The sequence below is a fragment of the Electrophorus electricus genome, chromosome 21 (assembly GCF_041902795.1).
Source record: "Electrophorus electricus isolate QZ-2024a chromosome 21, ASM4190279v1, whole genome shotgun sequence".
Taxonomy (NCBI): Eukaryota; Metazoa; Chordata; class Actinopteri; order Gymnotiformes; family Gymnotidae; genus Electrophorus; species Electrophorus electricus.
This window is the reverse complement of record NC_137517.1, coordinates 8060001-8082325: the sequence shown is the minus strand read 5'-3', so window position 1 is coordinate 8082325 and position 22325 is coordinate 8060001. Positions and strand designations below refer to the sequence as shown.

At 48.9% G+C, this 22325-nt stretch overlaps 2 protein-coding genes across 5 annotated transcripts in view; one reads left to right on the top strand and one right to left on the bottom strand.

Moving 5' to 3' along the window:
• lrp1ab (low density lipoprotein receptor-related protein 1Ab) overlaps positions 1–22325 on the top strand; it is a 91292-nt gene that overhangs the window by 37241 nt on the left and 31726 nt on the right. For all 4 annotated transcript variants that reach the window (XM_081703925.1, XM_081703924.1, XM_081703926.1 and 1 more), the window contains 34 exons: positions 122–344; positions 1659–1848; positions 2239–2382; positions 2498–2734; positions 2929–3109; positions 3393–3615; positions 3733–3922; positions 4415–4543; positions 4650–4790; positions 5100–5225; positions 5394–5510; positions 5605–5685; positions 6061–6228; positions 7593–7775; positions 8165–8362; positions 8783–9028; positions 9539–9736; positions 10756–10960; positions 11187–11351; positions 11531–11775; positions 12478–12609; positions 13508–13735; positions 13833–14007; positions 15512–15606; positions 15759–15908; positions 16125–16268; positions 16363–16488; positions 16625–16756; positions 16957–17091; positions 17241–17370; positions 17536–17662; positions 17930–18081; positions 18227–18351; positions 18658–19032. In XM_081703925.1, coding sequence (XP_081560051.1) covers positions 122–344; positions 1659–1848; positions 2239–2382; positions 2498–2734; positions 2929–3109; positions 3393–3615; positions 3733–3922; positions 4415–4543; positions 4650–4790; positions 5100–5225; positions 5394–5510; positions 5605–5685; positions 6061–6228; positions 7593–7775; positions 8165–8362; positions 8783–9028; positions 9539–9736; positions 10756–10960; positions 11187–11351; positions 11531–11775; positions 12478–12609; positions 13508–13735; positions 13833–14007; positions 15512–15606; positions 15759–15908; positions 16125–16268; positions 16363–16488; positions 16625–16756; positions 16957–17091; positions 17241–17370; positions 17536–17662; positions 17930–18081; positions 18227–18351; positions 18658–19032 — 5816 coding nt within the window. The remainder of the gene's footprint in view (positions 1–121; positions 345–1658; positions 1849–2238; positions 2383–2497; positions 2735–2928; positions 3110–3392; positions 3616–3732; positions 3923–4414; positions 4544–4649; positions 4791–5099; positions 5226–5393; positions 5511–5604; positions 5686–6060; positions 6229–7592; positions 7776–8164; positions 8363–8782; positions 9029–9538; positions 9737–10755; positions 10961–11186; positions 11352–11530; positions 11776–12477; positions 12610–13507; positions 13736–13832; positions 14008–15511; positions 15607–15758; positions 15909–16124; positions 16269–16362; positions 16489–16624; positions 16757–16956; positions 17092–17240; positions 17371–17535; positions 17663–17929; positions 18082–18226; positions 18352–18657; positions 19033–22325) is intronic.
• LOC145652760 (galanin receptor type 1) lies at positions 19040–21968 on the bottom strand. The gene has a single exon (XM_081703928.1). The coding sequence runs from the start codon at positions 20920–20922 to the stop codon at positions 19861–19863; it is 1062 nt and encodes a 353-aa protein (XP_081560054.1). The 5' UTR covers positions 20923–21968; the 3' UTR covers positions 19040–19860.

Below are 22325 nucleotides of genomic sequence, written 5' to 3'. Positions count from 1 at the left end.
CGTACAAAAACATTAGTCCCTGTCAGAAAAGTGTTAGGCCTGCAAACAAGAAAGGTAGTGCCCATGAACAGCCGGTCATGAGCAGTGAAGTTTCATTCTCTCTCTCTCTCTCTCTTCGTAGGAAGATGTTCTTTACTGACTATGGGCAGATTCCCAAGGTGGAGCGCTGTGACATGGATGGGCAGAACCGCACCAAGTTGGTGGACAGCAAGATCGTCTTCCCACATGGCATCACACTGGATCTGGTCAGCAGGCTGGTGTACTGGGCCGATGCGTACCTGGACTACATCGAGGTGGTGGACTACGAGGGCAAGAACAGGCACACCATCATACAGGGCCTGCTGGTCAGTACAGGGGGTTTCTCACACCCACACCCACCTTAGCCAAACCCATCTATTTACACTGGATTGTTAATCTCAGTAAATGTACATATGCATACATGCACAGATGCATAGACACTCTGACACTTTTACTCAGTGTGCACTACTCTAAGTCTACTCAGTTTTAGCGCTTCTAAAACGCTCGTCCATAGAGACACTATGCTGGTGCTGATATTGCGCCCAGACTTCATGTCGTGATATCTCAGCTGACCTTTGCTTTATCTCTTTCAATATTGTGCAAGTGCACAGTGTCTCACCTTGCACAATCACTGCAGTCAGTGACCGTTTCACTTGTTTACATTTTCCTGTTCTCAGAAGTAAGTCATGTTCTGGTAATAATGTGTCTGACGGGGGCTGGGTGTGGGCGTGGTGTCTGATGGGGGGCTGGGTGTGGGCGTGGTGACTGACGGGGGGGCCGGGTGGGCGTGGTGTCTGACGGGGGGGGCCGTGTGGGCGTGGCGATGGACGGGGGGCCGTGTGGGCGTGGTGACGGACGGGGGGGCCGGGTGGGGGCGTGGTGACGGACGGGGGGGCCGGGTGGGCGTGGTGACGGACGGGGGGCCGGGTGGGGGCGTGGTGACGGACGGGGGGGCCGGGTGGGGGCGTGGTGACGGACGGGGGGGCCGGGTGGGGGCGTGGTGACGGACGGGGGGGCCGGGTGGGCGTGGTGACGGACGGGGGGCCGGGTGGGGGCGTGGTGACGGACGGGGGGCCGGGTGGGGGCGTGGTGACGGACGGGGGGGCCGGGTGGGGGCGTAGTGACGGACGGGGGGCCGGGTGGGGGCGTGGTGACGGACGGGGGGCCGGGTGGGCGTGGTGCTGCGTTCCCATCAGACCAGTTTTTGGTGCAGGCGTGCACGTGATGGCAGGGAGTCTGCTTATGCGCTGGCCCGTTCACGCAGCAGTTCATGCTGAAGTTAACCACTGTCCCACAGCTGGACAGGGCCCTTTCATGTAGAAAGACAAATCTAGGTAGATAGCTCTTATCATGCTTCTTGGCAGTCTCACTCATGAGATCTTGCGTCGTGTCTGGCATAAGAGTACTCTCATATGATGCTGTTATGATTATAAAATAAATAAGGGGTTGAACACATTATTGCTAATTGCCTAAGCCAAGACCCCTGCTCATTTCAGAGTTAACTTTCCAAATATAAACTGGTTCCCCCTTCTAGAGCTTCAGAGCTTCTGTCTGTCTGTCTGTCTGTCTGTCTGTCTGTCTGTCTGTCTGTCTGTCTGTATTAAACATTTATTTCTCTCTGTATCTGTTCACCCCTTCAGATCGAGCACCTGTACAGTCTCACAGTTTTTGAAAACTACCTGTATGCAACCAACTCAGACAACGCCAACCTGCAGCCCAAGACCAGTGTGATCCGTGTGAACCGCTTCAATAGCTCGGAGTTCCAGGTGGTCACGCGGGTGGATAAGGGTGGAGCCTTGCACGTCTACCACCAAAGACGCCAGCCAGCGGGTACAGCACATTCTCATGACACCCACTAGCCATCAAAACTTTACTTTGTCTCACAGCTTCTGACTGAATTAGGCTCATGAATGAAGTGCCGTGCCAGTGGCATGTCAGCTAAGTAGTTCAGTGAAACCCCCTTCACTAGGCTCAGCGGTTCAGTGCAATCCTTTGCTCGGCTCAGGAGTTCAGTTCATATTCTGGAAAATACTCTCTTTGTGACGGATCTAAGCAAATTATTTCATCAGGTGCTGAAATGTATATATAAAAATAAAATCAAAACAAATGTCAACTCTGATTCAGCAGTCTCACCAGGCTATTTTTTTTTTTTTCATTATTTTTATTGATCTGTCTTTGGGTGATCGTGGTTAAATGCGTGCTCGTGTGTGTCCGACGCAGTGCGCAGTCATGCCTGTGCTCCTGACCAGTTTGGCAAGCCAGGAGGCTGCTCCGACATCTGCCTGCTGGCCAACAGCCACAAGAGTCGCACCTGCCGCTGCCGTTCGGGCTTCAGCCTGGGAAGCGACGGCAAGTCGTGCAAAAGTGAGTAGCCCCCCCCCACCTCTCTCCGGCCCCTTCGCCCCAGGGCAGCTGCTCCATACGGAAGTCTGCCGCCGTGTTTAATACTGACCGCTCTGTGCGTTCGGTGGGTCCTCAGAGCCGGAGCACGAGCTGTTCCTGCTGTACGGAAAAGGTCGGCCGGGCGTCATCCGGGGCATGGACCTGCATGCTCGGGTGTACGATGAGCACATCATCCCCATTGAGAACCTGAACAACCCCCGGGCACTGGACTTCCATGCCGAGACGGAGTTCATCTACTTTAGTGACGCCACCACCTACACCATCGGCCGGCAGAAGATCGACGGGGCCGAGAGGGACATCATCGTGAAGGATGGTGAGGCCAGGAAATTGGCACCGTGCTACTGCACGCATCTGTACACCGTGCTTGGTTCACTAGTAGCTGTAGTAGTTATAGTTGTGCAGCTCTCTTCATATGCTAAGTCCTCCCGAATCTGCACTGCCCTGTTCATTTCTGTTCTCAAAGTAAGAGAAATGTGTCACTCCCACACGCTCTTCATCTCGCTGTAGGAATCCACACTGTTGAGGGCATAGCTGTGGACTGGATGGGTCAGAACTTGTACTGGGCAGATGATGGACCTGAAAAGACCATCAGCGTGGCCAAGCTGGAGAAAGCATCCCAGACCCGCAAGACCCTTATTGAGGGCAAGATGACTCACCCACGAGCCATAGTGGTGAATCCTATGCATGGGTAGGCGTGAGATACAGCAAAGTTCTCAGATTACAGAATGTATGGCTTCATACACTTTCACTCAAGTTGCAGATTTAGGGGCAAACCTAACACGTTATCGATTATATTTTTGTTATATTATTGTATTTGTTTGTCCATTCCGATATACCATACTTCATGTGGAGCAAATTTGGCATTTAGCTGACACAATGTTCATTACAAGAAATCAGTATAAAATCAATGAGAGGTTATCACTGTGCATAGTCAGGTTATGAATAACATGGATGTGTGTGTTGTGTCTCAGTATGATGTACTGGAGTGACTGGCAGGAGGATTCCCGAGATGCCAACCGCGGCAGTATAAGGAAGGCCTGGATGGACGGCTCCAACGCTGGAATCCTCATCACATCCAAGAACATGCTGTGGCCCAATGGCCTGAGCCTGGACATCCAGCAAGGCGTGCTCTACTGGGTGGATGCGTACTACGACCGCATCGAGATGGTGCTGCTCAATACCACAGAGCGCAAGGTGAGAGGATTGAGTGAGTGAGTGAGTGAGTGAGCTTGTTAACCGCTAGAAAATGGGGCTGGACCAATGATGTGTGCAAAATGCATAATCTTGCTGCGTTGTGCTCTCATTGGCTAGACGGTGTACGAAGGCCACGAGCTGAACCACCCCTTTGGCTTGTGCCACTATAAGAATTTCCTGTTCTGGAATGAGTACCGCATCGGGAGTATCTACAAGCTGGACATGACCACAAAGAATGTCACCCTGCTCCGCAACGAACGGCCGCCCATTTATGAGATCCGCACCTACGACGCCCAGCAGCAGCAAAGTAGTGCCCTGCGTCACCCACGCACACGCCCTAAAGCCCGTCACCCACGCACACGCCCTAAAGCCCGTCACCCACGCACACGCCCTAAAGCCTGTATCTTAAGTTTACTCATGGTTTATTATCCTCTATAGTCATTCTTTGCTTTTTTGTGCATGCTGTACTTAAAAATAAAACAGCTGAAATGAGTAGAAACATCTCTAATGCAACAGCAACATTCCACAGTAGGCGCTCAGTTGAGTTATTTTTCATAAGAATCAAGGTGCTGTTCTTACACATTTGTCATTTTTACCGTATGTTTTTCAAAACTGTTAAATGCTTTTCCAAATTGTAGTAGGCAGTACTGTTATAAGGTAACGCTGAGCTAATCTCATTTCGTTCATACTCTGGAACGTCTCTTCATGTTTCAGGAACTTAAAGTGAGGGTTTTAAGATACGTCTCAACTTTTAGTTCTGTTTTGGGATGTGTGTGTGTCTGTGTGTGTACACACATAGTCACAGGTCACAATGTATGCCGGGCCAGTAATGGAGGCTGCAGCAGCCTGTGTCTTCTCACGCCAGTCGGCCGCACCTGTGCCTGCGCAGACGACCAAACCCTGGACGCCGACAACAAGACCTGCAAAGGTAAGAGCCATTTCAACTCCAGCCATTCCACATGCTTCTCCGCTTACTTGCGGATCGCCCGGAAATTCAGTGAAGTGGGCTGAAAATGTGTCGTGGATCTCTGCAGCCAACCCTTCGTACGTGCCGCCACCCCAGTGCCAGTCGGGAGAGTTTGCGTGCAAGAACAACCGCTGCATCCAGGACCGCTGGAAATGCGACGGCGACAACGACTGCCTGGACAACAGTGACGAGGCTCCGGAGCTTTGCCGTGAGTCTCCTCCCTCATCCTCTCTGTGCAGATGCGTAATAAACCCATTTGCTTTCTCTGGAATCAAATATGTGGAGAATCGCCAAAAGCTACACACATGGATGCCAGCCTGTAGTAAGGAGCCAGACACGCACTCCAGATAAAATAAATATTATATGTAGATGATTAAATAACACAAGTGTAACAAAAGGGGGATTGTGTGTGGCAATCTTAACAACTTCCAAGAGATTCTGTGGCAAATATTATTTTAAAAAGTTCTCAGAAAACGATGAGGCTTTGTAAGTCTATATGGTGCCTTTCTTTGCCCAGACCAGCACACCTGTCCGGCCGACCGCTTCAAGTGCCAGAACAACCGCTGTATCCCCATGCGCTGGCTCTGTGACGGTGACAATGACTGCGGCAACGACGAGGACGAGTCTAACGCCACCTGCTCAGGTAGAACCCAGAAATGGTGTGGCATTACCAAAAACCTAATCGCCATTCCTAATGATGTGAGCAGGGTTGGCCAGACAGGCAGGTCTTGTCTGATGAGGGCCAGCGTTCTTGGCCCATCTGAAGCGGCACGGTGCCAGGCATTGACGCTGGCTTCTGTTTCCTGCTCAGCTCGTACGTGCCCTCCCAACCAGTACCCGTGTGCCAGTGGCCGGTGCATCCCCCTCTCCTGGACCTGCGACCTTGACAACGACTGTGGTGACCGCTCGGACGAGCCTGCCTCCTGTGGTCAGCCTCTGTCTTCACACACGCTCTGCTGGTGCCGTTCTTGTGAGCTCTTTATGTTGTGTATGCCCTTCCTCACCCTCTTCTTCGTCTCTAGCCTACCCTACCTGCTTCCCGCTCACCCAGTTCACCTGTGCCAATGGACGCTGCATCAATGTTAACTGGCGCTGTGATAATGGTGAGTACCTTTTGAACCTTCAGGGGAAGCGTGCTCCAAATCATTACCTTGGAAATCTCACAAGAACCGTACTCAAAACGATTACAAATATTGCAAAATGCTATTTTCAAATACACGTCAAATAAAAGTTGGGTCTTAAAAAAGGATAGAATAGCAAGCAGAATAGATATACAATGTTGAAGTCCATTTGTGTAGATTTGGAAGTATGCTTAAATGTGGGTCTGCTTTTGCTTCTAGTCCACTGAAATGAATCCCTGCATATAAAGACTTCACGTGTGTGCGTGTGTCTGTGCGTGCGTGTGTCTGTGCGCATGTGCGTGTCTGTGCGCATGTGCGTGTGTGTGCGCGTGTGTGTCTGTGCGTGTGTGTGTGTAGACAACGACTGTGGTGACAACAGCGATGAAGCTGGCTGCAGTCACTCCTGCTCCAGCGTGCAGTTCAAATGCAACAGCGGTCGCTGCATCCCCGAGTACTGGACGTGTGATGGCGACAACGATTGCGGCGACAACAGCGATGAGAAGAGCGCCAACTGCACCAACCAGGGTGGGCACGCGCTCGCCTAAACGCCCTGAGCCCATGCCCAGACACCCCCACCCCGCCCAGTTCTACCTCACTCTGCTCTAACAACATTTGTGAGGTGACATTAGCGGAATGACCATGTCATGGTTGCTTATGCAAAAGCAATTTGACTGGCAACAAAATATGGCTTGATTTCAAGTCCATACATCAATGCGCTCAGCACCTGAAAAGGGGGAAAACTTCTGTGTACGCTCCCCCCTGACCTCAGGGAGGGTGTCTCAGCACAGGTATGCTCCCCCCGACCTTTGCCGAAATAGGAAGTTGCTGTGTATCTCAGCTGTGCATTTAGTGTTTTCCCTCCTCTAGCATTTCAGCTTATCAGCTGATTGCTGAAGCCATTTGTGAGTTGAATGCTGTTAGAGAGGAAATGCATTCTAGTGTACTGCTCTGGCTGCCCAGTTCTCACAGTGTAAGAGATTTTGCTTTAGCCCCTGCGCCGTGCCGCAGTACGGCGGTGACTGCCGTACGGAGGTGACCTCAAAGCTGCTCGTCATGCTGCTTTTGCGGCTGTTTCGGGTGGGTGAGCTGAACCATCCTAAGCGCTCGCGTAAATCCTGAGGCTGGCTTGTGCCGCAGAGGGTGAAACCACAAAAAAATGCTCCAGGAGGTGTGGATGTGTGGGGGCGTGTGTCAGAGAGAGAGAGAGAGAGAGAGAGAGAGAGAGAGAGAGAGAGAGAGAGAGACAGACAGAGACACAATGTCCCTGGGGAGGGCAGCATCAATAACTCCTGTAAAATGTTCTCTCCAAGGTTATTACACATGAACAAAACCACAGCAGCAACAATACTAATTAATTTTATGTATGTAGAACTTTTAAGCAAGTTTACAAAATCCTTCTCATGAATAAAACAAGGCTAAATGAAGACAAAACGGAAAAAGAAAATTGCACAAAATGATACAAAAATACAATGATTTAAAATGTATTTATTATTTTTTTAAGACAATGTTGTAACAGGCACAAGCCCAGCCTCCATATGATTCTTCTCAGGCTTTGTGTTGCTTGACCAACTCTTGGCCAAGCCTGACCTGAAGTACACCACGGCTAGTTTCTGCGTGGGTGTTTGAAAGGGTGTTGGCTGACATGTCTGTGTGAGAAGGTCTGCAGGCCTTGCACAGGCTGCTGGAAGCCATTAGCCTGTCTCCAGTGTATTGCTCCTGAGTGCGCTGCCGTTAGCTCACGGCTCTGCCATCCCGGGCTCAGCTAACGCTTCAGCTCCACCTCCAGCGCAACTTCCTACCTTGAACGGCTTGCCTGACATTGGCTGCAAACCGTCGTTGGACAGATCGTTGCACCCAAATTTAACGTGTGTGTGGGCCTCTTCCTGCAGCCACGCGTCCCCCTGGGGGCTGCCACGCGGACGAGTTCCAGTGCCGTATGGACGGTCTGTGCATTCCCCTGCGTTGGCGTTGTGATGGGGATACGGACTGCATGGACCTGAGTGATGAGAAGCACTGCGACGGCGTCACGCACATGTGCGACCCTGCTGTCAAGTTTGCCTGCAGGGACTCGGGTTAGTTTGATTTGTTGTGGTTAAATCAGTTGGTTTTAATTTGATCTTTTCAGTGTAAATCAATAGTTGTAGTTATTTATGTAGCAACTCTTACGCAAAGCCCTTCGAATTGCCGCTGCGTATGAAAAATGCTGTAATAAATAAACTTGCCTTGCCTCGCAGGGCCCAAAAAGCACTAAAGCAAAAGGATGGCGTCTACAGCTTACTGCTCGTTTAGCACTGCGTGGAATGTGTGTGATTGGAAGTGATATAAAGTCCAAAGAATTGTCAGGATATCCACAGACCTCACCGTCATTCCAGAAAGGTCACATCAAGATGAATCTAAAAGGATTATCTCTTCCTCGTTCTTCTTCTTTCTCTTTCTTCCCATTTCCCTGTCTTTGTCTTAGCTCGGTGTATCAGTAGGGCGTGGGTGTGCGATGGAGATAGCGACTGCGAGGATAACTCGGATGAAGACAACTGCGAGGCACTGGCGTGCAAGCTCTCGCACCACGTGTGCGCCAGCAACGACTCCATCTGCCTGTCGGCCGACAAGCTTTGCGACGGCAAAGACGACTGCCCCGATGGCTCGGACGAGAAGCTCTGTGGTGAGCAAGCGCGTGTGCACGCCCACAGAAGTGCGGCACCATCTCGCGCACCCCTGTGCTCCATCAGCATAGAAACTAAAATGAGAGGGCTGCGGAACAGCAGAAACGTCCAGGTTCTGTCCCCAATACTCAGTGCTATGCACTTAATGTGTTCTCTGGTAACTTAATGTGAACTCTCAGTAGTAGCGACTTAACGTAATTAATGTGAATGAGTGAAGTGCACCTGAGTTAAAAGTAGATTTCCTTGCCTGCGAAGAGGCTTGTCTTTCTTGATTTTGCAAATACTCACAAAAGGACCAGTCAGTTAAAGTTGTTTGTGCACTGAGAGCATTTCCGGTTGGTTACCGCCCACCTCGGATGGATGGCAGGCTTTTTCTCACATGGGTCTCATCTTTCTCTCGTGCTCCACCACCGCTGCAGACCTGTGCTCGGCAGACAACGGCGGATGCAGCCACAACTGCACCATTGCCCCAGGCGAGGGCATCCTATGCTCATGTCCACCGGGCATGGAGCTCCGCGCTGACAACAAGACATGCCAGATCCAGAGCTTCTGTGCTAAGCACCTGAAGTGTAGCCAGCGGTGCATCCAGGAAAAGGCCACTGTTAAGTGTGCGTGCTACGAGGGCTGGGCCCTAGAGCCAGACAACGAGAGCTGCAAGAGTACCGGTGAGAGGAGATGGGGAGGGCAGAGGGAGACGGAGGGAGGGAGAGACAGAATAGACACAACGGGGAGGGAGACATGCCGACTAATCGATAAGGATTTCAGGAACAGGTGGGAGACAGTAGGAATATATACATTATGTACCCTACAATACGTTAAAAAATCCACTACTGTACCATATTCTACTAAACACTGATGTGCTCTGTTATAATTTATTAGGTTGTCTGTATGGAAAGGAATGCTAAAATTGTTTTGTTTTGGTTCGTTGCTATGTTGAAGTGGTCTTTAAAAAGCGATTCAGGGCTTCACTGCGTTCATTTTTGATCTATTGCTGGCTGGAACATGGGTGATGGTTTTAAGAGCACTTCACTATTACAGCTTTTGTTGGTCTTCAGCCATTAGGTCACCAGTCAGAGTCGGGGGTGGGTGGGGTTTATAAGAGCAATTGCTGTGGATGTCTTTTCTGTCTCATTGCTTTGCCCCGAGGTGTCATGCGTGCTCTCTGTGTGGTCTAGATCCTTTCAAGCCCTTCATCATCTTTTCCAACCGGCACGAGATCCGCCGGATTGACCTTTATAAGGGGGAGTTTAGTGTCCTGGTTCCCAGTCTGAGGAACACAATTGCCCTGGACTTCCACCTCAACCAGAGTGCCCTCTACTGGACAGACGTGGTGGAGGACAAGATCTACCGGGGCAAACTGTCTGAAAACGGAGGTAAGAGAGGGGTGTGAAAATGTCAACGTGCATACTGGAGCAGCACTTGGAGACGTAGATGCTCGTGGACCAAGTCACACTGCAGTGGCACATGGCATAAAGATACATCTAGTGTCCCCGTGACACTCTGATGGGAAGGAAAGCAATTTTCCGATTCACAGCCTGCCACAAAATTCATGGCTCACAATTCGCATGCCACACAATAGCTTAGGGGAAAGTGAGGCTCGTAGCAGAGAACTCTGCGCGCGTGCGTGCGCACGCACGCACCATGAGTGCCAGCACGAGTGTACGCATGGCTGTATGTAACCATGGGGAGTGTCAGATCCACAGTGTCCACCTCCCTCGCACACACGAGCAACCATGAAACACACTCGCTTCTTTGTCTCACTCTGATTTCACAGAGCTGGTGGGAACATGGCCAGGGGGCTGCCAACAGTGAAACAAAGCAACAGAGTAGGTTTTTTTTTTCCCCCCTTGTGTTCCATTATCGCAGGGGTCATGCCAGTGACACAAGGCCCAGGCCTCTAATTACTGCTGTGTGGTTGTAGCCCAGTGTGAGCTAGCACAACCTGCTCGTTTCATGGGAGAGGAAAAATGTTTTCGAACGAAAGTGGTGGTTTTTGTCGGCCTGTATTCATAAGCATGACTGTGCCAGGTGCGATGGTTTGTGATTTACATAAATGTATTTACATTAGTGAAATTGAATAGAGGACAACTTGGGAGACTTGCATGAACCTTCTGGTCAGATCACACTATACTGTGAATTAAAGGCTGCAGCTAAAGGGTTTGTGTCAGTTTTAACTGGATCAAAGGGAATTGTTCACCTAAATGTGGTAATTAACTGATGAGGTGAATCGAGTGAATTAAAGCAGGTAAGTTACCACTTCAAACTCAGTTGGACATCACCCCTGTTGGATTGGAATTGGGTATTCCTGTAATGGGTCTGCATTTATTTCTGTCAAAGTGGTCACCAAAGGTCAACGAATGGATAGTGATGCATTGTTGTGGTCTTGGCCCAGCTCTTACCAGTTTCGAGGTGGTTATCCAGTACGGCCTGGCTACTCCAGAGGGTTTGGCTGTAGACTGGATTGCAGGGAACATCTACTGGGTGGAGAGCAACCTAGACCAGATTGAAGTGGCCAAGCTAGATGGTACCATGCGCACCACCCTACTGGCTGGAGAGGTGGAGCACCCTCGAGCTATTGCCCTTGACCCTCGAGATGGGTAAGAAATGACACACACACACACACGTGCTCTCTCTCTCTCTCTCTCTCTCTCTCCCCTACACCCACACCCTCATTAGGCTAAAATATACGGAATGGTATATATAGAAAATGCACATACTGTACACATCTTCTTCACCACAGTTCATCAACAAAGCTACTGTTGAATCTCTCCCTTCTGTAGGGATGCCTTTTTGGTTAGTAACTGTCTCTCATTGCTGTTTCAGTATCTTGTTCTGGACAGACTGGGACGCTAGTTCTCCCAGGATAGAGGCTGCGTCCATGAGCGGAGATGGCCGTCGTACCATCCACAGAGAAACTGGCAATGGAGGTTGGCCCAACGGCCTCACCGTTGACTACCTAGAGCGTCGTATTCTGTGGATTGATGCTAGGTATGCACACGTGAACAGACAAATGAATACCCCCCTACACACGTGCACGCACACACACACACACACACACACACACACACACACACACACACACACACACACACACACACACACACAATGGTCCAACATACTAAGGATGTGCCGAACATCCTGGCCTTATTAAAGAAAGATCTTCCTAGGTCTGACGCCATCTATTCCGCTGCGTATGACGGTTCCGGCCTGATCGAAGTTCTTCGGGGACATGAATACCTGTCACATCCCTTCGCCGTCACCATGTATGGGGGAGAGGTTTACTGGACGGACTGGCGCACCAACACGCTGGCCAAGGCCAACAAGTGGACAGGTCACAACGTGACAGTGGTGCAGAGGACAAACACACAACCCTTCGACCTGCAAGTGTACCATCCTTCCAGACAGCCACAGGGTCAGGGCTTCTCACGTTACACCCACCACAGTGCTTGTCTCTGCCTGAACACATGCTTGGGGAACAGAGTTAATAACAAACATGGAGTACCACAGCACTTAGCAACGTCCACGTATTGAAGATATGAACCAGTAATAAAGCTAATGGATGTAATCTATTCAGAGTGCAGACAAAGCTATGAAATGCTATGAAAGTCGCACTATTTGTCATTGTATAAGTCATATTATATAAGGTATATTAGTCAGAGCACTTCACACTTAGAAACTCCCCAGTGTGTTCACACTCTATTTATAACATTCTTCTCAGAGTCTGTTTTCACTCCTTAACATCCACAGCCACACATACATGTGCATGCACACGCTTCCCTCCAGGCATAGTCGATCTTCTCATCTCTTTATTAGCCTGGCCTGCCTAAAGCACGTCTGACAGATTTCTATCGGCTTGGATGATTCTCCCAGAGCGTCTAGGGGTGTTTGGATGAGAGGGAGTCTTCCCCTGAAGTCTGTTCATAGTGTTACTCTAGTGTGACTGAGCCTGACGTTCACTGTCTGAACACTAAGCGTGTAAGCTCACACTAACCGACATTGCAGGGGTGCTCTCAGATGCATCTGGATGCAGGCAGCCATCCCTTCCTGCTTCTTCGGAATCTGAGCTCGTGCTTTGGACATTCATTCCTGTTTTCCTTTTCGATCGTCTCCGTAGTGCCGAACCCCTGTGAGGCGCGTGGCGGAAAGGGCCCATGCTCACACCTGTGCCTCATCAACTACAACCAAACTTTCTCCTGTGCCTGTCCCCACCTCATGAAGCTGCGGCCCGACAAGCACACCTGCTATGGTAGGCTACCTCGCCTTGTCCCCGCTTTTTCTCGAGCCTTGCGCAGAACAGACTCGCATGTAAGACTGCGTACATTAAGGTACATTAAGTGTATAATTGATTGCTGTATTCCGACAGAAAAAACCCCCCAACTTTATTTAACGTTATAGCAACAGCGTTAGCGAGGACATATTTGGCAGCCATATTCAAAACTCACCATCTTCGCTCATTACACTTTTGCTGCTACCAGTGTGGACATTACAACAGGGAGCTCTGGTTACACTGTTGGTCTGATACCAGATCAGTGTTTACTGTTATGTAGTAAACAGTGATCTGGTATCGGTATAGGTGGCTTTGGGAGGGTCAGACTGAAACTCAGAGCCGATTGGCTGATTGGAATAAGGGGGGGAATGGGGTGTAGCCCACATTTTGTGTTGGCGCTAAAACATTAAGCATCAGAAGCCACCCAAGACCCCCCCTGCCCCTTACACTCTCTGCTCTGTCTGATCAGTATTTGTGGCAGGGCTGCTGGACCTGTTCAGAATGCCCTGTGCATACTCTCATGGTCAACAACTCTGTGTTTCTCTAAAGGTCAGGAGGCAGTATAACTGTGCACAGTGGAGCACTGTAGCTCCACTCCTATCTACTTAGACAACAGATAACCTGCATGCCCACTGCTTCACTTTAATACAGATGCATTTAGCTCTTTAAATGTGGTTTGTTTTTGTTTTTTTAATGAGCTTTTAAAGTGCTGTTGCCTGCATTGTTGCTAGGTAAAATAAGACCTTTCCAAAAGCCTAAAATTTAATCTTCAAAAGCAACTTTTTATACGGCCACAATGACCATCTTATAGCTTTTGTGACACTTCTGTTGATCATTTTTTAATTAAAGATGTCATCTTCTGTTTTCCTTCACGCAGAGTCTCGCCAGTTCTTGCTGTATGCACGCCAGATTGAGATTAGAGGGGTGGACATTGATAATCCCTATTACAACTACATTATCTCCTTCACCGTGCCCGTTATCGATAACGTAACGGCTGTGGATTATGACGCCACAGAGCAGCGCATCTACTGGTCCGACGTACGCATGCAGATGATCAAAAGAGCCTTCATCAATGGCACAGGCGTGGAGACAGTAGTGTCAGCCGGTAAAGCCCTGCATGTTTTTCTGACTCCTTTCTGCTTTCTGTAAACCCAGTCAGCACTGGACCGAGGTGCATTTGTCTCTGTGTGTCCCTATTTTAGACATTCCCAACGCCCAGGGCCTTGCTGTGGACTGGGTATCTAGGAACCTGTTCTGGACCAGCTATGATGCCAGCAAGAAGCAGATCAACGTGGCCCGTCTGGACGGCTCCTTCAAGAACTCTGTCATCCATGGACTGGACAAACCCCACTGCCTTGTGGTACATCCCATGCTCGGGTTAGTCCTGTGTGCTGTGGTTATGCGCGCCCTCTTCCTCGCTCAAGATGTGGCTCTTTCTCTTTCGCATTCACCTGTTACACTCACAACACACACACACACACACACACACACTGCTTACCTAACCATGATCCTAACTCTTAACCAAAACCATACGCCTGATCCTAAAGATAATCTGAAATAGAATCAGGAATCAGGAGTGAATTTTTGTAGTCGTGGAGGAGGGGAGAGCATGAGCTGTTCACTCTTAATTAGAGAAGCACAAACTCTACAACAGCACCAACAAAACGGGGTGGGGGGTGGGGGGGGGGTGGTATTTGTAGTTTAGGAGGGAGGGGCTGGCTCAGCAATTACAGCTGCCCCCGGAGACGAGGTAGCTTCCTGTGTCCTAGCTGCAGAAGCAGGATCCAGCAGGATCCAGTGCATGGCCCATGTGATGCAGATGTGCTGAGCAAAGCCTGGTTTTTCTAGAACCTTCTCAGTGATGAGGGCATTTACAATGGGAGAGCCTTACAGACTGCAGGAGCAAAATGAATGAGACTAAAATAAATCCAGTAGCTCGATTTGAATGTTTTCCAGGAAGTGTTTGTTCTTATATGTAATGGACTTTCCCACAGGATTTGTTCCGTGGGGGTTATGGACCAGGGGAAAGAGCAGAACTCTACCAGAAATGCTTTCACAGATTATTAAGCACAAATCAAGTGTTGGAAAGAATTCCTGAATTCTGTTTTCATTGAGGAATTTTTATACTTTGTAGTTCAATACGATACATTGATTGTTTATGAAAAGAATGAATTCAATTTAAGAACCTCCATCCCCAGGTGCCTAACTACATGTATTGAGTTAATTTTGTGCCATATGCATCAAATAAATTAAGAAAATCCACAAACAAAATATCAGTTATCAAAATGCTCGAAGTATGTTGCAATATATTGTCAAACATTTCAAAAGGATTATTACTACTTCACACTTGTTTTGCCTTTGTCTTCAATTTTAGGTTTTTTATTTGTGGATTATGCAAATGTTTTCTTTCATGGTTGTGTTTCTTTGCTTCTGTAATATTTCTTCTGCCATTGCTGTGTTTCTTATGCTTCCTATTACGTGCATCAAGGCATTCACCTTTAATCTCTATTGGTCAACTGATTTTAGAGCAGGAGACGCTCTAAACCACACCCACTGCATGCTGTGGTAATTGGAAAAAGACACATATGAGGTGGGAAGTTACAGTTTTGGAAATACAGTAAGGGCTTGCTTTGTTCGTTTTCTCTCCGGCCATATTTTCAAAAGCACATCTCGCTCCAAAATTAGTTGACCAATATAAATTTGATGTGAATATATTCGAGTAAGATCCACCTCCTGAAAAAATGTTTGATTCTCATGTTTGCAATATATTTCTTACATTTTTATGTTTAATATTTTTCTTGTACATTTGTAACATGTAACATAAATTTGAAACATTTGGCACAAAATTAATTCTATACTCATGTCTCATATCAATTTCCAGAAAGCTCTACTGGACTGACGGAGACAACATCAGCATGGCCAACACGGATGGCAGCAACCGCACTTTACTCTTCACCAATCAGAAGGCCCCTGTTGGTAAGTAACCAATCAGAATGCTCGACTGCACTGTCTGTTCCAAGGCAGCACATCATCCATGTATTACAAATTCTGAATGAATGAAATGCATCAAATGCACACCTTGTTTGAAGTTTGAGTGTGTGATGCTGATCTCTGCTGGTCTCTTGTAGGGCTCTCCATTGACTTTGATGAGGAGAAGCTGTACTGGATCAGTTCAGGCAACAGCACCATAAACCGCTGCCAGCTGGATGGCTCAGGTCATGAGGTCATAGAGGGAGTGAAGGGCAAACTGACCAAAGCCACAACTCTCGCTGTTATGGGTGAGCAGCTTCGCAGCATTCTGAATTAATGCCAGCATCTCCTCACGGCCTCCCCTTTATGTTCCTACCCCCTAAACGAGCAGTCTTCATTTTTGATCCTGTATGAAAAATTAAAAATCCATTTCTGATCCTAAAATATTCTGGAACTCAAACCTGCAGCTCATCCCAGATGTTGTCATGTTGCCGATTGCCTTCGTTCCCGTTTGTTGTGCACAGGGGACAAGTTGTGGTGGGCGGACCAGGGAACGGATCAGGTGGGCACTTGCGACAAGATTGATGGTGGCAACTGGAAAGTTCTGAGGAACAACACGTCACCTGTGATGCATATGAAGATCTATAATGAGACAGTCCAACAGAAAGGTGTGTTTGTGTGTGTGTTTGTTTTTGTTTGTTTGAATATCTCGGTACCAGTCCTAAATAAGTGCCTTTGAACTACTCCTGTTTCTTGCTGAAGGTACAAACCTGTGTACGAAAAACAATGGAGACTGTTCTCAGCTGTGTCTGCCCACGTCTGCCAGCAGCAGGGCCTGCATGTGCACTGCAGGTTACAGCTTGAAGAGTGGCCAGCGCTCCTGCGAGGGTATGGCTTAGCAGCACATGCTCACACCACACGTCTCCACACCGTGGCTTTGAAGCCTCTGACTGGAAAAATCCTGTAGTTCTGTTTTTGATGGCCAAACATGTGTTTGCTTGCGTGGACGTGTGCGCTTGGGCAGGTATGGGCTCCTTCCTGCTCTACTCGGTGCACGAGGGCATCCGTGGCATCCCTCTGGACCCGGCTGACAAATCCGATGCCCTTGTACCAGTGTCTGGCACCTCTCTGGCTGTGGGCATTGACTTCCATGCTGGTGAGGGCACCATATGTCCCCTTGCAGCTTGCTTCTAAAGCAATGCGAATAACACCGACTGTACCTAGTGCTGGAGTGTGACTTGGTTACACTGGTCCCTGTAAAAAGAAATGCTATTCAACATTACGTCAGCGTTGTGGAATCCGTGAGTGGCTTGCTAGTTTGGTGTGAGCCTGGCCAATCTGCTCTGTGCCATGCAGAGAATGACACCATCTACTGGGTGGACATGGGGTTGAGCACCATCAGCCGAGCCAAGAGGGACCAGACCTGGAGGGAAGACGTGGTCACCAACGGCATCGGCCGTGTGGAAGGCATTGCTGTGGACTGGATCGCAGGTTAGAAAGAACTCGGGCCGTCACGTATGCACACAAGTACTTGCCTGCGTGCGTTACCGTTAAAACTCTAGCACCATTCGAAAGTGAAGGCCTCATGTCGGTGTCTGGTTAGTTGCTTTGCTGACTGGGGCTCTGTCCCTCTTGTGTAGGCAACATCTACTGGACCGACCAGGGCTTCGACATGATCGAAGTGGCCAGGCTCAATGGCTCCTTTCGCTATGTGGTCATCTCGCACGGCCTGGACAAACCCCGTGCCATCGCTGTGCATCCAGCCAAAGGGTGAGAGAGTTGCTGTGTGTGCATGCGTCCGTATTGTCAGGGCAGAAATATTTCTAGTAATATATAATTCTATATATTAATTATAAATGTACGTAAGTGTCTGATTAAGGTGCTCTGTGGGACATCATCAAAGGGGAAAAAATATCTTGTGTGTGTCTGTCAAAGGTACCTGTTCTGGACAGAGTGGGGACAGTACCCACGTATCGAGAGGTCTCAGTTAGACGGCTCTGAGAGAATAGTTCTGGTCAACGTTAGTATCAGCTGGCCCAACGGCATCTCCATTGACTACCAGGTTTGTTACATGATCCTATTCATGCACAATTCCATGAGAAGTAGCATAACCAGCAACAATGTTTGTGAGAGATTTCATTGTCAACTAAGCCTCTAATTCAGTCAGAAGTTGGAGAAAGATTATCTCACACATCTGAGGGGATAACCAATGGCCTTCCCATTTCCATAACTTCTGATCGGAACAGGAGAAACATAAAATCAATATTGTCAAAAAAAAAAGTGTGACATTTGATGCAAGCTGTAGCTCATTCCGTCTGTGTGTATTTAGGAGGATCTGCTCTACTGGTGTGATGCTCGGACCGACAAAATCGAGCGTATTAATCTGGAGACGGGCAACAACCGCGAGCTGGTCCTGGCTGTTCATAACATGGACATGTTTGCTGTGTCTGTGTTCGAGAACTACATCTACTGGAGCGACAGGTGACGCCGCCTACTCTGCGTCATTTCCTTACGCTCCCAGTGCGACTTTTATTCTGATGTTCTGTGTCTGGATCTGAATTAGAAGGATACAGATGTAGGCAATTAAATTGTATGGACAAGCCTCTCTGTCTTCTGCCTAATATAGAACGCATGCTAATGGATCCATCAAGAGAGGTAACAAGAATAATGCCACGGACATGGTGTACCTGAGAACAGGCATCGGGGTACAGCTGAAAGATATCAAAGTGTTCAACCGAGCCAGGCAGAGAGGTAGGCATACTTGGTAATGAGCAAATCACCAGCAGCAAATACTTCTAATGGGTATAACAGGTGGGTTTTAATGAATTGGCTGTACCAACACTTTGCCCACATGTCCTACTGCTAATGTGGCCAACACTGAAAGGAAACTAGCTCCAGTTATCTTATGTGTTTAAGCATTGGCATGCGTTATGCAAACTTAATACTGCTACTGGTCGTTCAGTATTAGCAGCGCTAGCATTTTGGGTGTAGACGTTCACGACTGCAGTCTCTACTGTGGATCCTCTGTGGTTTGTGATGGGACTTGCGCTCTTGCAGGCGACAACATCTGCAGAAAGAACAACGGCGGCTGCGAGCAGCTGTGCTTGTACCGAGGCAACGGCGCACGCACCTGCGCGTGCGCGCACGGCGTGCTGGCCGAGGACGCCCGCACCTGCCGCGACTACGAGGGCTACCTGCTCTACTCGGAACGGACCATCCTGAAAAGCGTGCACCTGTCGGACGAAACCAACCTCAACGCACCCATCAAGCCCTTCGAGGACCCGGAGCACATGAAGAACGTCATTGCTCTCACGTTCGACCACAGAGGCAGCAGTGGCAAAGGGACCAACCGCATCTTCTACAGTGACATCCACTTTGGCAACATCCAGCAGATCAACGATGATGGCTCGGACCGCAAAACCATCGTGGAGAGTAAGTGGGTAGGGCTGTGAGTATGAGCTTAGTGGTGGACAGATATGTGCAGTTAGGGGTTCTCATTTCACTGCCAGCACACTTAAACTAACACATCAGCTCATGGCCAAGCTGATAAGAAGGTATGCTAAGTCTAGCGAAACATGTTCAGGGCAGTGCGGACCTACGATTTGAGTTGAGAATTGTTGCCCAACGTGTTCCGTGCATGATTCTTTAAATGTGAGTCAGAAATGTTAGATAGCGAGGCCTGAGGTTGTTGATGAAGTTCGTCATTTTCCCGGACTGTTCCGCTTACCCCATATTTATGCTTAAAATAGCACATTACTTTATTGAATGTGATGACATTACTGATCTTTTACTGCATCATGTTCAAATGTTTGCCAATATTTACAGTTTTATCAACCAGTGCAGCAGACACAATATCCCAAACACACAAAGTGGTTTAATGGTGATGTAACGTCTGTATTAGCTGCTTGAGAGCATAGAGAGTTTTGGACATTCCTATCAGAGAAAATGAACAAAACTCTGTGAAGGATGTAAACAGTGTCGCAGAAGAGGAAGGCAGTTCATATTTGAGAACGCTTTACAACATTGGACATCTTTTGAGCACAAACAAACAAAAATATAAACCCTGATTTTGTATCATTGTTTACAAGCTCCCAGTAATGGAGCAGCTATACAACTCCTGAAATCACACCTTCTTTGTTGATGTCCCTAGTTGGGGACTGAATTAGTTCCAGTTCAGTGTCCTTTTTATTTATTCTTTGAATTCTCCTTGCTGTTGATCCCTGGAGCTTGCTTTAACCTTTGGTGTGTTTTATGGGCATATTATGGAGGTGGAGTGTTCAGCTCTGCAGGAGTAAAGGGCTGTACCATGTCCCTGCTTCGGTTTGGGCACCATGCAAGCCAGTGTGGCACCTCACAGCTCCCACACCTCACCCCAAACCTTCCCCCACACCGCCCCCAGCCTAGCTCCAGCAGCTCCCGCCGGAACTTCTGCGACACGAACGCGTACAGCAGCGGGTTGATCGCAGACGAAGAGGTGGCCAGAAGCCGGGCGAACATCGCAAGTGAGCGAAACTCAGGTGTGCTGCTAAAGTTCTGCCCCACCCGGGAGAACATTAGTGCGTAGGAAGGCAGCCAGCTGATGGTGAAGACTATGACCAGGAGGGCGGTTGTTTGGGTCACCTGTTTCTGGTAGCGCTCCACCTGAGGTGCGCGGCCCTGCGTGCGGGTGCTCTGCAGGAAACCGTAGAGCTTGGCGTACATGAGGACGATGACCACCAGGGGGAGGGCGAAGCTGAACAGGAAGAGGGAGATGCTGTAGACCACCTGGCTGACGTCGGACAGGAAGGCGAAGCAATGCACTGCGGCGAACGTGCCCACCGTGCGGAAGGCGAACTGTGGTGTCGCCAGTGCCATGGCCGGCACCCACAGGGTGACGGCGGTTATCTGGAGCCAGCGGCGCAGGCTGGAACGGTACACCCAGGTTGGGTGCACCACCGTCAGGTAGCGCGCTATCGCCAGCGCTGCCAGGATGAAGGCGCTCACTGCATTACAGGCCACTCCGAGGAAGCTGACGGCCTTGCACAGGAATTGTCCGAAGGGCCAGCTGCCCAGAGCGATGGCGGTGGTGTGGAAAGGTAGCGAGAGGAGCAGAAGCACGTCTGAGGAGCTCAGGGCCAGCAGCAGCGTGTCCGTCCCTTGGAGAGTCCGAGAGCCACTCTTGCGCCTCCTGCCTGCCAGAATGAAAACAACCAGCAGGTGGCCCAATAGTCCTGTCCCTATAATCAGAGCATCCAGGGCAGGCACCAGGACCTGATGTACCTCCCACCCCTTCCCTGTTACCTGGTTACGGCTGCTGTTCTGTGCCTTGCCCCCATCAGCCATCAGCAATACGCCGACGCTAATTCCCCTAATGTGTGCTGAAAGCCTGATAATAATGGCGGTGAGGGCCAGCAGAGTGGCATACTCTCGCCCGCTCTGATACACCCCCCGCCGCTAGAGCTTTTAAAGTCTTATCACCCCACCCGCACGTACGTGGCGCTAATTGAAGGCTCAACACATGCATAATACAACTGTGCCTTTGTTAGGGTTTCGCAGCCAGTAGATACGTCTGCTTGGGCAATGTTCTTGCTCTGCAGTAGCACACTGGTTCTCAGCCACAAAAGGGATTTTAATGAGGTGTATGCCATTTTGCCATATTTTTCATGTTCTTTGGCATATCGGGTATAACTCATTTCAGGTAGAGAAGTAAAAGTTTGTTCAATAGAATTTCTAGACAGAATGTTGTTTCTTCCCCCAACGTCTCCATACGTGTCATTCAATTTTCTTTACACTTTAAGCAGAAAGTAAAATGCATGTATCTTACTTAAGGGATCTTTTAAGAGAGGTTACCTCACTGACATCCAAAACCCAATCCTAATCCATTTGGTATTTTGCTGATAGCTGGTATCGATTCCATGAAATCAGGCAACCTTGCAGAACACATCTTTGCAGGGCCATCGCCACGCTGCTTTCAAAACAGTCAATTTTATTTGCTACTTAGTACCCTGATGTGATCTCCTCTGCGCTGTCGATTTAAAGCCTCTTCAATGCCATTACTCCACTTCTGCTCTCCCACATTCCACAACTTGTGTGAAAAGATCAAGCCTTCTCATCGTGGTCTCCTTCTCATGAGGAAAACGGCTTTCTCCGACCTGTGACAATTGTGCCGCAAGTTTAATTGTTGAAATGAGAGGAGAGTGGGTGTAGTGGGAGCACTCCCTCTTTTATTGTTCTTCCTCTATATATTGCATCTTTAGGGACAGGTTTGCCCCTCTTTTTAGCATGTAGGACTCCTTCATCCTTTTCTGTGATCCAGCGATTGACTGCGGTAACTTGGAAGGTTGACAGAATCTGATTGGTTCCAGCTGAGTTAACAGTGACCAACTGATCCGTTGTGCTGCCTTTGGCTTGGAGTGTGCTCTTGAGTTGTTCTCTTCCATCTTCTCCATACACAAGGGCGAGCCATTATCGCTCTTTTTTTTTTTTTTGCATAAAGTAAACAGCTCTGTAATTTGTTCGGTCTTTTTATGGAAGGATAATAAGAGTCATAGGACCGTCTTTAATGTGACGTTGGCAGATAAGGACTGAGATATGGCAGAAACATCCTGGTTTATGGCTTGTGCATGTTTTTGGTTATATGTTAGCTATTAGCTGTGTTACTAATGTTTTAATGGCATCAGCGGTGCAGGGTTCCTAGATGATACCACCCGTAACCATGTTCCAGATGCAGTGATAACACTTAAAAA

Excerpts from the sequence above, each read along its gene's own strand:
- LOC145652760 (XM_081703928.1), bottom strand. The coding sequence starts at position 20,922 with ATGGCTGATGGGGGCAAGGCACAGAACAGCAGCCGTAACCAGGTAACA.